Here is a 17,359-nt window from a genome sequence, read left to right on the forward strand (position 1 = left end):
ATATTAGCAAGTTGTTCAATTCACTTTTACCTTATTTTACTCCTGCTAATGGAAGTTATGAATTAATCTTGCACATTTTGAAACAAACTACTTATCTAACATAACTTAGTACTTTTGCCATTTTTTTTATTGAGTAGAACTGATAAGTCCTCATTCATCTTTGATGTAATGGTGTCCTCTTCCAGTAGTTGATACAACCTGAAAGCATTAGAATCTTTAATATATTTTCCAGTTGAACCCATGTTTGGTTAACCCTCAATGATTTATTGAGTGAAGTACCCTACCGATGTAAAAAGTGTATTCGATATTACTCTTCATTTTCATGTATTTCGAGTTGAATGACTTCGCCTAAACCCCACTTTCCATCATATATGCAGCAGACATATTTACATTTTGGCTTTGGTAAACGTGTAAAGCAATCAGAAACATTTATGTCCTTTTGTACCAATACTAAGGTAATTATTTCTGATTCAGAGATCGCATGGAATTTCAGAATACATTTCTGACTTGTTGGAACATAACTGTAAAAGGTTCTTGTTTCTGGGACTGTTTTGATTACCTGATAAAGAAAAAGGAACTGAGGTATTATTCAGTCTCTTGAACATCTTTATTAGAGCAGAAAATAAAAGTTATATTTGTAATACTGTTTGCAATAATTGTAAATTACAGAATGTGTAACAATTTGATTGTTGACTGTCCTTTGAGAAGGCTTGCTTTAGTCAGTCCTTTTTACAGTTCCACCAATACCATCACATGGCCCTTTTCCATGGTATTAGGCAAAAAAATGCTGTACGGCTGCGATTTCAAAATCTTCATGGTGGTAACACAAATTTGAGTTTTTTTTTTAGTTTTTATACTGGGCTTAGAAGCCATAAAAAAAATTTTAACTTGTTGTAACAGTGTTTTTACTTTATCTATAACTTGCTTTTGGAAGCAGAAGAACGATGTAGTATTGTGCTCAAAGTACTCACTAACGCACAGTAACAGAAGATCAGTGGTAATAAAATTAGCCTGTTATCCTAAGCCTTTCATTATTTATTTTGGCACAAAATTTGCAAAAACAAAAATATGTATAACTTCAGTAAACATTACAAGATTTGGTTATGTAACAAAATGAATTTTGAGTAAGTTCCATGTTTACTCTTTCCAAAAAGCCCTCTTTAACTCTCTGTAAGATGTAAAATAAGAATGCTACAGCTCATGAAAAAGTGAAGAAAATGGCTGTTTTTACCTGTTGGCAAGTTAGAAAATAATCTATTACCCAAGGAAAAAATGTTTTAAAAATATAAAAAATAATTTTTGGCCACTACAAGGTGGGTAGTTATAATAAACTAAATATCATCAAAATCGAAATTAGTTATACATCGATCATTTGTTGAATTAAAATGGAATACCACAAAGTGAGTGATACTAGGAGGTAAAAATAAATTCAGATCTACATTGTTCAAAATTAGTATAGTATGTTACTTCTTTATGTATGTATCTGCCAAATTGAATTAAAATTTTTTTACATAAGAAGGTAGATATGATTTTAATATCATATAAAACATGATTTTAATGTAAAACTTTTAGAAAAAGTATGGCAAAAACCATTTGTTGATAAATGTCTTTTCAAGTTAAGTAATTAAAGTTGCAGAAAATGATAAATCACAATAGTAATAAAATGAGGTAAACATCCTGTAGTAACTTGTTTTGTTTATTACCTTCATAATTACACCCAATAACAAACTTTAAACAGTTAATGTTAGAATTAATGGGTTAAACACTAATAATAATAATACATATTACATATTAATTAATAATTTGCATCACTACCATAAATTAAATGGCTAGGTCAACTGATATTATTTACTTTAATTATCACAATATTTAATTTTAAAGTTTAGTTAAATGTATTATATTGCAACTTGCAACGATGCAAGTTATTAAATTTTCACTTAGATGTGTTATTTCAACAATTAGATACTGTATCTAATTCTCTAAATTAATTACATATTGGAGAATTAAGTTGTAGTGATTCAAATATTTGTTCTCTAGTTCAAATTTTATTATCTTTGTTTATTCATTTAGTTTAAATAAAATAATAATGCATCCTTTAAGTGAAACTGAAAGAATAACTATTGATTATACATGGGTTTGGTGATGAGTATAGCCTTTACAAGAGGTATGTGATTTATTTAATAATGGATTAAAAAGAAAGAACCAGGAAGTAAATAAACTGTGTCCATGAAAGTACATTATTTTAATTATGAATAAGCAGGCTTCAACAGCTTCATTAGCACTGTAGAAATTGGTGTCAAAAGATGCCGTGTTTGACCAGGATTTGAACCAGACACAGTACAATGATTTGAAGAAATCAGTACTGTTTAAACTCATCCTTGTACCAGGCGACCAAAAATTGTGATTAATGATGGAAAATCATTAGCTGTTTTATAAAAGTTTGTCACAAATTACTCAATTTTTTTTTGTGAATGAGTCTTCTAAAATTAGATATCATGCCCATAAGTAAATTTAGAAATTAGATCAAATTTGGTTAATCTCTCCTTCTCTGTTATTAATCCACAGATTGGTTTGAAGTGAGTTTTTATAGCCGTTTCTCCTGAATCATTCTCTGTTGTTGTTCTCCTAGCTTAAGCAATTTATGCCGTCCATGATCTTTCTTATTATGCACAAACTAACACCCTCTTCTGTGATTTTCCCATCATTTATCCCATCAATAAGCATATTCAGTAAAGAATTAAATATGTATTGCAAGAGTCTTAAACTTGCCTGCAACCTTAAAAAAAAGTTATAAAAATTTATCTTATTTTAATTAAATACTTGTATATTTATAAAATAAATGCAAGATAATTAAAATATAAAATGTTGGATATTAATTGTATTTATTTCATATATTTTTGTGTAACAAATAAACTACAGTGTGGTAGTAAATGCCACAGAACTGAATTTGGTAAACAGTTTCCTAGACCAAATGGATGTATATCAGTTTTCTTCTCAAATAAAACTTTTAACAACCCGACTTTTTAATTAAATAGTATAACCATTAATTAATAATTATGTAAGAAAGGATTGAAATATGAGCACATAAAAAATGCTGTAAAAAAAATTTCTGTAATGTACTTAAAAGTTGTGTATACTTTTTTCACTTAAGATGGCAATGTAGGCCTGTAAATAAACAGATATTTTTACATTCAATTGAAATATTGGTTGCACTGAGTTAAGTTTGATAAACTTATTTATATATAGATTGGTGAATGAGATTTTTATGTAATCAAGTAATCAACCTAAATTAATATAAAGAATATTTTTTTGTTAAAATATTTTCAGTGATACAATTAATCACAGATGAAGGTTACAAACAAGTAATTAAAATTGTTTTGATATTAAGTGCACCACTTAATATCAAAACAAACACTTAATATCAGTCTGTAAGTCATACTTTTAATTTTTATCTCAAAGATTGATTGTGTCGTAAATTAGAGTTACATAGGAAACAAATTTGTGAAAATGGGATGCTTTTAATTACATATATCTTCTGGAAATTTCTATTTCTTATTATTTCTAATTTTTTTTTGACTAAGGAGTTCTTAAAACATCTAAATTTACAAAAACCTAACATCCAAAATCTGGGCTGATTGCTGTACTTTTCATTTATAGCTGTGCTGTTTCAGCAGCAGTTGAAGAGCTATAGCTAAGAAAATAAAAAATTGCTTATATTTTACATCGTAAATGTAAATCTATGACCTAGATTTGCATTTGGGATGTAAATCTAGACTTTACATTCCAAGAATTACAATAATTGTTTTGTCATATTTTACAGTCTTTTATGTAACACAAGTAAGAAGTTTTGTCGCACAATTTAATCACAGATGTTTAATTTCTTTTTATATACACTTATATGTATATATATATATTTATTAAAAATGTTATTAGCTGATTCTATAGAAGTATATAGTATTAGTGTCAAGGATATGTTACATAAATTATTAATACTTTTTTTATTGATATTTTTTGGGGTTAGTGTGGATTTACAGTTCATTATATTATAGATATTTGTGGAATATTATATTGTGTGAAATTATGAGCACCATATTCTCTCCAGATAATATTTTTCATTTGAGTGTTTAGAACGATTTTGGGTTTAGTTTGACACATGTTTTCATCATTAACCAACACTGTCAAATACAAATTATTTGTAATGAATATTTTACACAATAATAATAATTTATTCTCAAATAAAATTTAAATTTATTGAGAATAATTTATTCTCAAGTGTATTATATAGATCAGGCTTATAATTATAGAATGTCATTAATAATTTTATTTTATAATTTAAATGATACAATCTTGATTTGATTATTCAGTATTTTGAAATTTTTTTTAACCTCTGGGCTTACCATTAGGTAGTATTGCTTCAGAGGATGAGAAGAATGATTTGTAGCGTATGTAAAAATGTTGTGCCTGACCGGGATTCAAACCTGGGACTTCTGGATGAAAGGCTGAGATGCTACCACGGAGGCTGGCAGTGTTTTGAAATTGGAAATGCCTTTCTCTCACCTGTCACCCTTAATTCATCTAATCTGAATTAACACAAACATTCTAGTTTGTGTTTTTCTTAGCTGTACAATTTTTTATTTTTTCGTAGTTTTTCCATTTCACAAGTTTTATGTAGTATTTTATTGGTTAATTCTCTTTTTACTTTTCCAGTGAACATAGCTAGAATAGCAATATTAAAGGGGAAATTATGTTGATCATGTCAAATTGGTTGTCTGGTTTTTTTTTAAAGTCTTTCATTTTAGAGATCTAAGTAGTTTATCTAGACCAGTGATTCTTAACCTTTTCAATGCCACAGCCCCCAAAAAGTAAAAGAACAGTGAATATTTCGCGACCCCCCCCTCCCCCCCCCCAACTAAAGCTCTATGAAACCTAGTTAAAACTCTTTAGCTGCATTGATAAGTTCCAATTTGATGTGTACATGCTGCTTGTGTAATTTGGTTTGCTTGTACAATATTCGCCGTGAGCGTCATGTTTGAACATGCATATGATATGTTTGAACAAGACATGCTCCAGCAATATAAAAGAGTCATAAGAGATTGCTGAACATCAGTTTAGTGCCGAATAAAAGCGTGCATCTGGTGCCTTTAAGTGATTGTGGTTTTTTAGTGTCCAGTCAAACAGTGTAACTGGTTTTTTTTTTCAATTAGATTCTTAGGCAAAATGGATCAGTTTGTGAAAAAAGTGAGCTTCCTACATCCAGTGAATTGACTGGTAAAACACGAAGACTGTACAATGGCAGTTATTGAGATTATGGTTTTTACCTCATTGGAAAAGTCAGTGCATTGTTTGCTTTCAAGTCCTCTTCAGTAAAAGAATGAAGCCATCAAATTTAATTTGACACTTGGAAACTAAACATTCAAATCAAGAAAGAAAGCAAACCTTTCAAATTTTTCAAAAGAAAATTAAACTGAGCAACAACAAGCTTCTATTTGTAAATGAATTCCTACTGATAAAAGTGCACTTGAAGCATCTTATAGCAATTATTTTTAACCTCCAGAACCACTGTTAGGTATTGCTTCAGAGCATGAGGTGAATGCTTTGATCAGGATTCAAACCCGGGACTTCCAGATGAAAAGCCAAGACACCACTACCACTCACGCCACAGAGGCCAGAGTAACATTAAGAGTAGCTAAGATGTCCAAACCCCATATAATTACAGAAAACCACATATTGTCTGCCGCAGTTCACATGGTCGGTGTTTAATAGGTGTAAAAAAAGCAAAAAAAAATGTAAAGTTCTGCTTTCTTATATTACACAGTATCAAGGCGAATCGATGACGTTGCTGCTGATGTTCACAATCAGATAATTCAACAAATGAATTTTTTAGCATTCTTTTTGATGAATCAACAGATGTGGCAAATATTTCTCAGTTCTTATATTTTGTGACTATTTTGTCAGTCATTTGGACTGGTTTGATGCAGCTCTCCACGATTATTCCCTATTTAGTGTTTTCATTTTGGTATACACCCTACATTCTACATCCCTAACAATTTGTTTTACATACTCCAAACGTCGCCTGCCTGCACAATTTTTTTCTTCTACCTGTCTCTCCAATATTAAAGCTACTATTCCAGGATGCCTTAATATGTGGCCTATAAGTCTGTCTCTTCTTTTAACTATATTTTTCCAAATTCTTCTTTCTTCATCTATTTGTCGCAATACCTCCATTTGTCACTTTATCCACCCATATGATTTTTAACATTCTCCTATAGCACCGCATTTCAAAAGCTTCTAATCTTTTCTTCTCAGATACTCCGATTGTCCAAGTTTCACTTCCATATAAAGCGACACTCCAAACATATACTTTCAAAAATCTTTTCCTGACATTTAAATTAATTTTTGATGTAAAAAAATTATTTCTGACTGAAGGCTCGTCTCACCTGTGCTATTCGGCATTTTATGTCGCTCCTGCTTTGTCCATCTTTAGTAATTCTACTTCCCAAATAACAAAATTCTTCTACCTACATAATCTTTTCACTTCCTATTTTCACATTCAGTGGTCCATCTTTGTTATTTCTATTACATTTCATTACTTTCGTTTTGCTCTTGTTTATTTTCATGCGGTAGTTCTTGCGTAGGACTTCATCCATGCCATTCATTGTTTCTTATAAATCCTTTTTACTCTCGGCTAGAATTACTATATTATCAGCAAATCGTAGCATCTTTATCTTTTCACCTTGTACTGTTACTCCGAATCTAAATTGTTCTTTAACATCATTAACTGATAGTTCTACGTAAAGATTAACAGACGGTTTACGATTTTTTCGTTATCTAAAGAATTTCCTCAAGTTGTCTATGAAATTGTGACCGAACGCTTAAATTATCGACGATATTGGTGTCAAAGCGACCGTGTTGCAGTGGTTAAGTCTGACGGCAGATTTCTATGATAACGGTGTTCAAGAGCTGGTTGCACGATACAAGTGCCTTAATATTGATGGTAATTATATAGAAAAGTAGATGAGAGAAATGTACAGGCTTTCACGTAAAAATAAAATGAATAGTGGACTTGTTTTTAAAACTGTACTTAATTTAAAAATATGCCTTGTATATATTAGGGACGTTCCAATAATTAACAAGACAAATTGATGTAGAAAAAATGATTTATTCAATGACAATGAAACTTTCACTACTTTTCAACATGGTCTCCAGCGACATTTACACACTTGTCCCACCGTTCTGTGAGGTTTCTGATTCCCGGAACGTTCTTTACCTTGCTATTTGAACCATTCTGTACCGCTTTGTTGTCGAACTTTGTCCCATAAAAACTTCTTTGAGCAGCCCAAACAAATGAAAATCGGACGGGGCGAGGTGTCGTACAATCTAAAAAGTAGAACCTTCTGCTTCAAACCGTTTTTACAGCGCAAAGCAAATGCGAATCTGGGTGTCTATGGGCTTGTCAACTGCCTTCGAACCCATCACGAACCCGTTTTGCGATAATTCAACACGTCATGAATAATTGAATGCTCGGTTCCAACTCTCATATTACGCAAACTAGTAATTTGCGAAATTTTGACTCGCTTGCCTTCGCGAATAAGAGATCATTTGTGATTTTGCAGCGCGTTAGTCAAAACTTTAACTGATCTTCCAGAGCGATAGAGATCAGTCACATTTATTCTACCGGAATTAAACTGGTTCCATCCACTTATTCACGTTACTGCGGTTTAAACACTTTTCTACATTGAAGATGTAGAATGGAGTAACTATGTTGCGATTATAAGTTTAATACAGGAAGAAAGGAATGAAGAAAATCATCAAACCTGTTAAATGACTGACGATCACGAATAAATTATTTTTCCTTTTTTTAACGGATATATCTGCAAAACACAATATGCATAAATTTTTATTTTCCTGATAAACATCACAATTGACCTGTCGATAAATTAAATTAGATTATTTAAAATTAGTTTTTTTTAATTCACTTTTATTTTCTAAGTCACTGACCTCCAGTAACTGAATTGTCAGTTTATTGGTTATTCTTTATGACAAAAGGAAACAATTTTTCATTTCATTGTATAATAATAAAATTGATTTTTTTCTCAATTCTAACATTCTGCTTCTCTTTTACTGTATAGTTCATTTATTTTTTTAATAAAGTGTACGAATATTGTGTGTAAATTTATACTGTTTTTAAGGAACACACACGAAGTTTAGTCTAACATTTTATGTATTTTTACTTTCCCGGAATGTAGCTATGTTGAAAGGGAAAGTATTGTGATTGTGATCATATTAAAAAATAGGGGTATCAAGTTTTTTTTTTACAAATCTAGTTTTAGGATCCAAGCTAGTTCATCCAAACCAAAATACCATATGTATGTATGTGCCATATGTTTCTAAGATGGTGGGCTGTGTGGATATATCTTTCCGGATTCTACTTAAAACTAAACAAAAAATATCCTTCGGAAAAATGGTTATTTTCCTTCGTTCTCCCCCTGTCCGACATTTTTATATTTTTATATAAAAATTTGTATCTCAAGTTCGAATAAACGAATCACATTAATATTTGGTAACCGTCTTAAAATTAGAAAAAAAATTTGAAATTAAATACCTTCGAAAATTACAAAATGGCGGCCACGTTTGTTTGTCCGTAAATGTTTGTTTTGTTAAAATTTATGTTATTAAATTGTTAAGCCTTTTATTTTGAACAAAAAGACATTTTATTGTTTAAAATTTGTTAATAAATAACTGACTTATGGCAGAAAATTGATGTTGTGATTATTTGTTCTCATGGTTTCATGTTCTCCACTTTACGCTCAATTCGATTAAATATTAAATGTATTTATCGTAAATTAGTATGAAATTAATAATTTTCTCAAAATAATGACCTAATAATTACAAAATTACATCATTTTTTCCCTTGACTCGACTGTTCGTTAACCGATTTAAAAAAAATAAAATGTCTTTTTGTTCAAAATAAAAGGCTTAACATTTTAATAACATAAATTTTGACAAAACTAGCATTTACGGAGGTATAACGGATTGAAAAATATAACACTGTATATATGTACTGTTTTTGACCTTAAAAGCTTTTACCTCATAAATAATGTTAACCGGAAATGTCTAAATTTTCTTTAAATTATACATCCTGAACCTAAAATGCAGAAAAGTTTTTTTGAAAATTGTTGTATTTTATCATTTTTGGACGGGGTGTAGATTTAGAGAAACTTTACTTCAAAAAAAGTAATACTACTTCATGCAATACTTTGCCAGCTATGTCGTCTGTTTAATGTATCCTAAAAAAAAAAATCACTGTAAGGTAAAACAACTACTTATTTTTCCTAGTCCTCGAAATAACTCTGGAATGAGTTTTTCTCTGGACTGAAAACTCATTCCAGAGATATATTTATATATCTCACTGAAAACTCATTCCAGAGATATATTTATATATCTCACTGAAAATTCATTCTAGAGATATATTTATATATCTCACTGAAAACTTATTTCAGAGATATATTTTTATATCTCAGTGAAAACTCATTCCAGATATATTTCTTCAGTATTCATATAATGTTTGACTCCAATAAATAAACGGAAAGCAACTTAACTCCTCCATTTTCCTGAGCTTGGGATTGTAGGCTTATTACTCTTCAGAAAGCATTATCCCATTTTCTTCTCTTCTCTCAAGTCAACGAAAAGTTATTTAAGTTATTACACAATATACAGTATTTATGTTCATAACAAGTCAAATAAGAAATTAAATTTAAAATTATATTTTCTCTTTTGTTTTAGGTTACGATGGCCCATTGCAATTCACAATGGTTCATGGAAATCCTGATTCCAGTGATACAGTCATAACTATGCCGCCAGTTAATGATACTAAAGAAGATAATTCAGTTGGTGAGTCTTGTGCTTTGATGGTTTATCTTTTACTTGTTACTTCCTTGTACGAAGTAAAGTTAGTACTTTGATGGTGATACATTTCAGTTTTTATATTTCAATGGAAATATCCATTTTGACCATCCCTGAATCCATTTTGACTAGTTTCGGTGTGATGTTTGTACGTACGTATGATGAATGTATATGCACATGTATCTCAAATAACTCAAAAACTATTAGCCGTAAGATGTTGTAATTTTTTATTTACATTGTTGTAATATCTAGTTGTGCACCTCCCTTTTTGATTGCAATCAAAATTAAAATTAAAATTTTAATTATATTTGGGTCTTAAAGGAAAGGTTACATCGGTTTGAATCCAATTTTTGCTTTTTAACTTTTTTTTAAATTTAAACATATTGATTTAATAATAATTATTAACTTGTGATTGTAAAAAAAAAAATTACAGGAGATAATTCAATAATAAAAAAAAAGAAAACAAAATAGTGTAATCCCGCTATTAACGCGGGGACTTAAGTGACACCTGCGTTATTTCGAGAAGTAAATTTTAAATCACAAAGGGAATCAATTAAAAAAATCAAAAATGGTTTAATAGAAAAAGTCAATACAGTATAATGTGTACTTACATAGAAACAAGTTAAGGGTGGAAGATATGATATTTTTTCTTTGAACGTAAATTTTTTAAAATAAGAAGTTATTGTTTTTTGGTTCGCTGTTATGTTTCTTCTCTATAATATGACTTTACACTTTGTAAATGCAAAATTGACGATCATCACTAATCAACATTGTTGCTCCATCCATGTTATTACACTATTTATACTTTCCAGAACGTCTTTTATCGAGAATGTAGACCTATCCGTAACAGTGACCCCTGCAACACCTTCCCCTGCTTCTCTGACAAATTAACATTAGGTTGTAGAACGGAGTTTACAATTTCTTCATCAGTCATGTAGTGGGCAACAGGTGTTGTCTTCTTGAACCCACAAGTCAATTCTTGCCTGGTTGAATTTGACAATTCCATTGTGTGTTCGTCAGTAAAAATATGAAATTTCCTGTTTGTGCCTTCTGTATTACTCTGTGAAAATACCGACCAACAATTTTTAATTGTAATAGAATTTGTTACTCCACGGTAGCGGTCAGTAGCTCTGGTCGCTAATAAGCTTTTAAATATCCAAATGACTCCTCAGTCTAATAGTTAGATCAAAGAAGTGGTGTTCTTGGGTAAAAAACATTACGATTATTTTCCCATCTTTAGATTTCAGCAAGTCAGTAGGCGGATGAGTAGAACATTGTCAAAAAGTAAAAAAGCTTTTTCTTCCAATTTTTGAACTCAGAAGTAATTTTAACACAAGGCACAAATTCATTGTTAAACCCTCTTAAAAAATATGTGTCATCCAAGCATTTTTATTATTTTTAAAAATAACTGGTAATGAATTCATATTAACGTGTTTGAAGCAATGTGGGCTGGCATACTTGCCAATGAGCAACAGCTTCAATTTGATTTCCTGACTTATTGGCCCAGAAAAGAAAAGTTGCCCTTTCTTTTTTCATTTTCATACCAAACTTATTTGGTGCTCATTTTGCATCTAATGTTTTGTTGGCAGTATTTATAATACAAAGCAGTTTCATTGCAATTATACAACTGTTTTTTACTGAAGTTACTCTCTTATAACTGATCGCATCTACTGAACAAGATTCTCCTTTGATATTTACTTGGCCTATGCCATGACAGATCGTGATAACCAACCGCTAGAAGCACTGAATTCTTCTCCATTGTTAATTTGTTCTTGAAAATTTAGTGCCTGAGCTTGAAGTATTGGCCCTGCACACTACTTCATTCTGTTTTTCTAAAATATAAAAAAGGATTTTAAATACATTATCAAAAGAATTTTTATATTTTACAGTACTTGCATCTTAACATAATTAACAGCTAGTAGTGAATTTTTTTTCATTTCTAGCAAAACTTCACTCATACCCATACTTTTATAATAAATAACAGCATGCTTTTAAAATTACTGATAACTTGAAAGTTAGTTTAGACATGTTCTTTTCAGATTATCACTGAATGATCATTGTATCAAATATTAGTATGACGACTTTTAATAGCTACTGCTTCTAATGCTTAACTTTCTATAGTAATTATTTATGGTATATATAAGCAGTAGTGAAAACAAAATGTAAATTGCAGCTGTCCTAGGAACTTCACTTTTATTTGATATTTAATTAAACTATACACTACTTACTAATTATAATTTAGTAATCATTGATTACTAAATTTATCAATTTTTTTTTTTTTTTCATTATTTCAGAAATATTATGTAATGAGGAATTAGATATTGAAGATGAGCAATCAACTCCTGTTAGCCCTACAACTACTCCATCATCTGAAGTCAACAATACTAGTGTCATTGCACCTGATACGCTTCCAGTGCCTTTTATTTACAACAATCTTACAGAAGTAATTAAAGTATATAAAAATTTTAAAAAAATATTTAAAATATTTATAAAAATATATTTTGTATTAAATTTGTATATATTAACAATGTTTTGCTATATATCATGCAACTTATATTATTTACACACTACGCAGAAAGTTTTTATTCCAGTTTTATAACTGGAAAAAAGATGTTGAAAGGTGACCTTCTCAAACATCATTACAACACTGCACATGTTTTTGTTTTCAAACATGTTAACATGCTGATGTACCAGAATTCGTGTATATATGCTGTAACCTGTGAGAGTCAGATCAGGCAGTCGTGCAGGTCACAAACCCCTCGAAATGATTTGTTCACCATTTTGTAAAAGAATCATTGACCTCTTTTAGCTATGTGTGCTGTGGCACCATCTTTTTGGATCAAATTGTGATATATTGCCACTTCTGTAAATTGACTAATGAAGTTTTGTTAAAATACCACAGTAATGATCACCAGATCATTACTGAGATTGGACCCACAATGTGCGTTCTACTCACACTGACCCAGACTTCAATTTTCACTTCGTGTGGATTAGTTGACAAGGATGTATACAGAATTTTGGTCAATACACTGTTTAAACCATTGTTAATAATTTAGTCTTTTGGAATGTTGGTTTCAATTCTTGAACACACATTACTTTGTTGAGGAAAAGTTTCAGTTATTTTCTTACAGCTTTGTGTGGTAGCAAGTTTGATAATCTTGCTGTAGTTAGTAGCTTATGCTTTGACATTGAACTTAAGCCATAGCATCAGAAATATCAAGCAGCTTCAACTTGTTTAGTTTGTTTTTTCCACTTTGATCAGCATTTTCAACAGAGCCTGTTGTCAAAACTTTTTTGATGAGAGTTTGAACTTCATTGTGGTAAGGAACATACCACACTTCAGGAACAATTCAATAATTCTATATACTTGTGAAAGATGTGTAAAACAAGAAAAATTTATTCCTCTACCGAAAGAACAGTTACATTTCTTGCAGCTACTAATTACAATAAATGAAACTAAGCACATTCAATCATAACTCAATGATTGACATTTTGGTTTATTTCTGAGCAATGCCCAATGAATCCACAGGGTAACCAACCTAACACCAAAAGAACAGAATGCACCACATAATTCTAAAGTATACTACACTGACATTCTAAACTCACTTTATTAAATAATATTTAAAAGTCCTATAGTGTATGTTATTTATTATCTTGTATATTTTTTTTATCTGATGTAAACTTGTTAAATTTGAGATGTAGGTTTTTATAGAAAATTATGCTTTATTTCAGTGCTGAATTAATAATAATAATAATAATAAGTCATAGGACAGTTCTGTTTTATAAAGTCACTCTTAATTGTTGAATTGATAAGTGATGTTTTTTTATGTAATCAGTAAACATAAAAGGGTAAACCCGAAAGGAGAAGTATCAGTTAACTAGTTATTAAAACTAGTAAGTTTTAATTAATTAAAATTTTTATACTATTTTCAAAATTCGGCAAAACAAATCTTTCATGCTATCATTGTCTCGATAGAGATAATGTAAAAATTAAGTATGTTTTTATTTGAATGTCTGTTATTATCAGACAGACAAACCTGATTTATAAATCTAGAAACTTATGAAATGGGAAAATGGGAAAATAGGTGTCTGTGAACCCTAAAAAAAAGTTGCCATTCTTTCCCAGGGATGACACTCACCAAGGCTTGTCATAAACTTGCAAGAGTGCATTAATGGTTAGAGTTGCATACTGTATTTTTTCTACAGTTGAATAAATATTGGGATTGTTTACAGAATATTTTTTTAAATTTTCAAAAAATATATAACAATATATTTCTGTAGCAATACGTTATTAGTCTGCAGTTTCTTTAATATTGATTGATGTTAAAATAATTTTTTCTCAAAATTTCTTCTTCTGCTTGCTAATTACTAAATTGGATTAAAAGTAAAAAAAAAAAAAAAAAAATACTGATATATTAAACAACAATAATACTACTTAGCTTCTGATTGATCAGTGGTTGAAAAGAGTAGGCTTTTTATTGGTTGAAGATCTCTCATTAATGAAAATCTGTTTCATAAATAAATGATACAGGTTCCAAACGTGTAATTAAAAAATAATACAACCATAGAAAAGATTTTTTCTGCGGTTTTTTTAATAACATAGTAACATAGACAAAGTCACCTATGCCAAAGTTGTATGGCATTTATTTCAGTCACTTGATTTATGCAAAATGTGTACTCTACTGTAGAAATTAATAATGGAAGGAAGCAAAGTAACTATGGTATTTAACATTTGTGTTTCTATTTTCTTTCGTTTTATTTACTGTTTTAGACTCAAGAGATACAAGGAGATGTTGTGGGTAATCTGGATAGTTTTGTGTTGTCTCCAGCTTCACAAAGAGTACATTATAAATGCCGAATTACACGAGATAGAAAAGGAATGGATAGAGGTCTTTATCCCACATACTTCCTACATTTAGAACGTGATTATGGCAAAAAAGTAAGTTACTTAATTATAGTACTTAACATTAAAAAATAATGTGTGTTAATTTATGGACATATACACCTATATATTATATTAATGAACAGAGGATTTCTACTCAAACAAAAAGTCTTTACTGTTATGTACATTGTAAACATCATCAGTTATTGTCTACAAATGAGAAAATGGTTTTTGACAATGTGATAAAACATGATAAAACTTTACATTACATATTAATTGACTCATTTTAAAGTTAATTGAATTCTTTCTTCCAAGTTTCTAAACTAGTAGTTATTAGTTCATCTGAATATTTGGTAGCACTGTTAGCAATGGCTCGCATCCTAAAAAGGTTAGCTGACTTGTAATTGATAGTTGTCAAGTTAACAAATATCATCTGAATATTTGGTAGCACTGTTAGTAATGGCTCGCATCCTAAAAAGGTTAGCTGACTTGTAATTGATAGTTGTCAAGTTAACAAATATACTGAAAGTTTTAATACAATAAAACATTTGACACAAAGCAATGATAACTATCATTCTATCAGATTTTGTTTTAAAAAGATAAAATCCTTTAAGAAAGTTATTGATAGATGTCAGTCTACAAATACATATTTTGTACTGAGTTATTAATGTTGACACTCGCACACATGCCGAGAACATGTAATACAAAATATGCAAAACTAAAAAAACTCACCTATTCGTAGAAAATTCATTACATTAGTAATATACATTAATAAACAGTTGTACAACATTTTCTAATATTTTCAAAAAAGAAGGTGATAGTGTTGCTTTCAAAACTACAAACAAAATACAAAATCATACAAACGACCACTGAGAAACATAAAGTCCCTGAAGTATACAAATTAAACTGCAGAGATTGTATTTAATGTTATATTGGGCAGTACTGATAACCATTCAGCCACAGATTTGAGGAACACATGCATAGACCCTACAAATAACGAATGATAGTTTTTTAAATTACATCATAGAAACTAGACATTCACAGACAGAGAGAGAATACATTAACCACAACATGCAAATCTCTCTTAGCACAAGGGAACAGGGACCACACTTAATTATGATTAATTTTGTAAATTAATCATGGAAACTGGATATAGAAGCAAGAGAAGACATTAACCACAACTTATAAATTTTGCATACAGCACTGAAAAGAAAAATATGAATTTTAGGTAGATATCAATGACCAAAGTGCTACCAGGATATTCCATTGAAGAAGCAACTAATTATTGGCTGTGAAGGATCTTTGGAAGAAAATGCTTCATTTATTTGAAAATTAATTATTGAATATTATTTTAATATTTAATAAGAGAAAAAACATTTTTGTGCACAAATTAAGCACTTTTTCCAAATGTTTATGTAGACTGGTGTTTTGTTTTGCAAATATCCTAGTCCTGTTGTTAGTTTTTCTTTAAATGATTCCTGATAAACATTTTTTTCTTCTTTAACTCTTATTTTGAGAGAATCAAGACTGGTAACTCCACAAAACAAGCCGGTTGTAGACGTTCAAATTGAGGTTTAAGATCCAGATCTTCACAGTACAACTTATATATTACATAAAAGAGAATTGGATTCATTACTTTACATTATTGAAGATTTAGTAATAACAAAATATAATTCTCTAAATACATAATGCTGCTTAGTTAGAAATTGGACGTATTAAAACTGACTTCTCTAACATATACAAAGCAAGTAAGGTCAATTTTAAAATGAAAACAAACCCGAAAAATATGCTTTATTATTAGGCATAAAATCTACATTTATTTATTACCTTTCTATGTAGCTGCCTTCTACTTCAACACATTTTTCATAGCATTTCATCAGCTTCTTAGCTTTTTCATTCCCTCTTCAAGAAATTCTGCCAAAAGTGACTTAAACATGCAGTACCATTTTTCAAGTCATTGTGGTCATAGCTTTGTGTTGCAAGCCGCTGAGTAAGCTGAAGGAAAAGAAAATAAACATATCTCTCAACTAATTGAGATGTATTGGATGGATGATTGAGCAATTTTTCCAATTGTCTCTAATATGCTGTGTGTGGCCCAGCTGGCATGCAAAAACAAAATTTTGTGAGAACATCACATCTTGCTTGTTCTTATAACTTTTTCAACAAAAATTTAACATTTGCGATATGTATCGACATTTACAATAGCTTTGTGATCACTAAATTGTTGTTAAAAAAAAAATTACCTACCTATTCTATAAAACAATAGCTGTAAGTTGCTTCTTTACTGAACATGCTTCTTTGGTTTAAGAGATGATGGATGCCATTATCCCATTGACTGATAGTTTGTTTCAATATACAAATAAGAAATTCAGGTTTCATTTTCAGTAACAGTTTGATCAAACCGTTGCCTTTGCCTTCATTTTCGTAACTAAAAAAAATTCATGTGCTGCAGCAAAACAGTTTCCTTGTGTCAGTTAACACATCATGTTAACTTAACCTTCGAGATCCATCTGGTACATGATGTTATAAGCCAATTTTTCAATTTCAGCCATAGGATTATTTTTCATCATCAAA

The 17,359-nt window shown here is 30.0% G+C and overlaps 1 protein-coding gene across 3 annotated transcripts in view; it reads left to right on the forward strand.

Moving 5' to 3' along the window:
- The window catches only part of ktub (Tub domain-containing protein ktub), an 86,190-nt gene that overhangs the window by 55,219 nt on the left and 13,612 nt on the right, over positions 1 to 17,359 (forward strand). For all 3 annotated transcript variants that reach the window (XM_075378350.1, XM_075378351.1, XM_075378352.1), the window contains 3 exons: positions 9,784 to 9,891; positions 12,198 to 12,346; positions 14,675 to 14,842. In XM_075378350.1, coding sequence (XP_075234465.1) covers positions 9,784 to 9,891; positions 12,198 to 12,346; positions 14,675 to 14,842 — 425 coding nt within the window. The remainder of the gene's footprint in view (positions 1 to 9,783; positions 9,892 to 12,197; positions 12,347 to 14,674; positions 14,843 to 17,359) is intronic.

The sequence above is a fragment of the Lycorma delicatula genome, chromosome 11 (assembly GCF_047948215.1).
Source record: "Lycorma delicatula isolate Av1 chromosome 11, ASM4794821v1, whole genome shotgun sequence".
NCBI lineage: Eukaryota > Metazoa > Arthropoda > Insecta > Hemiptera > Fulgoridae > Lycorma > Lycorma delicatula.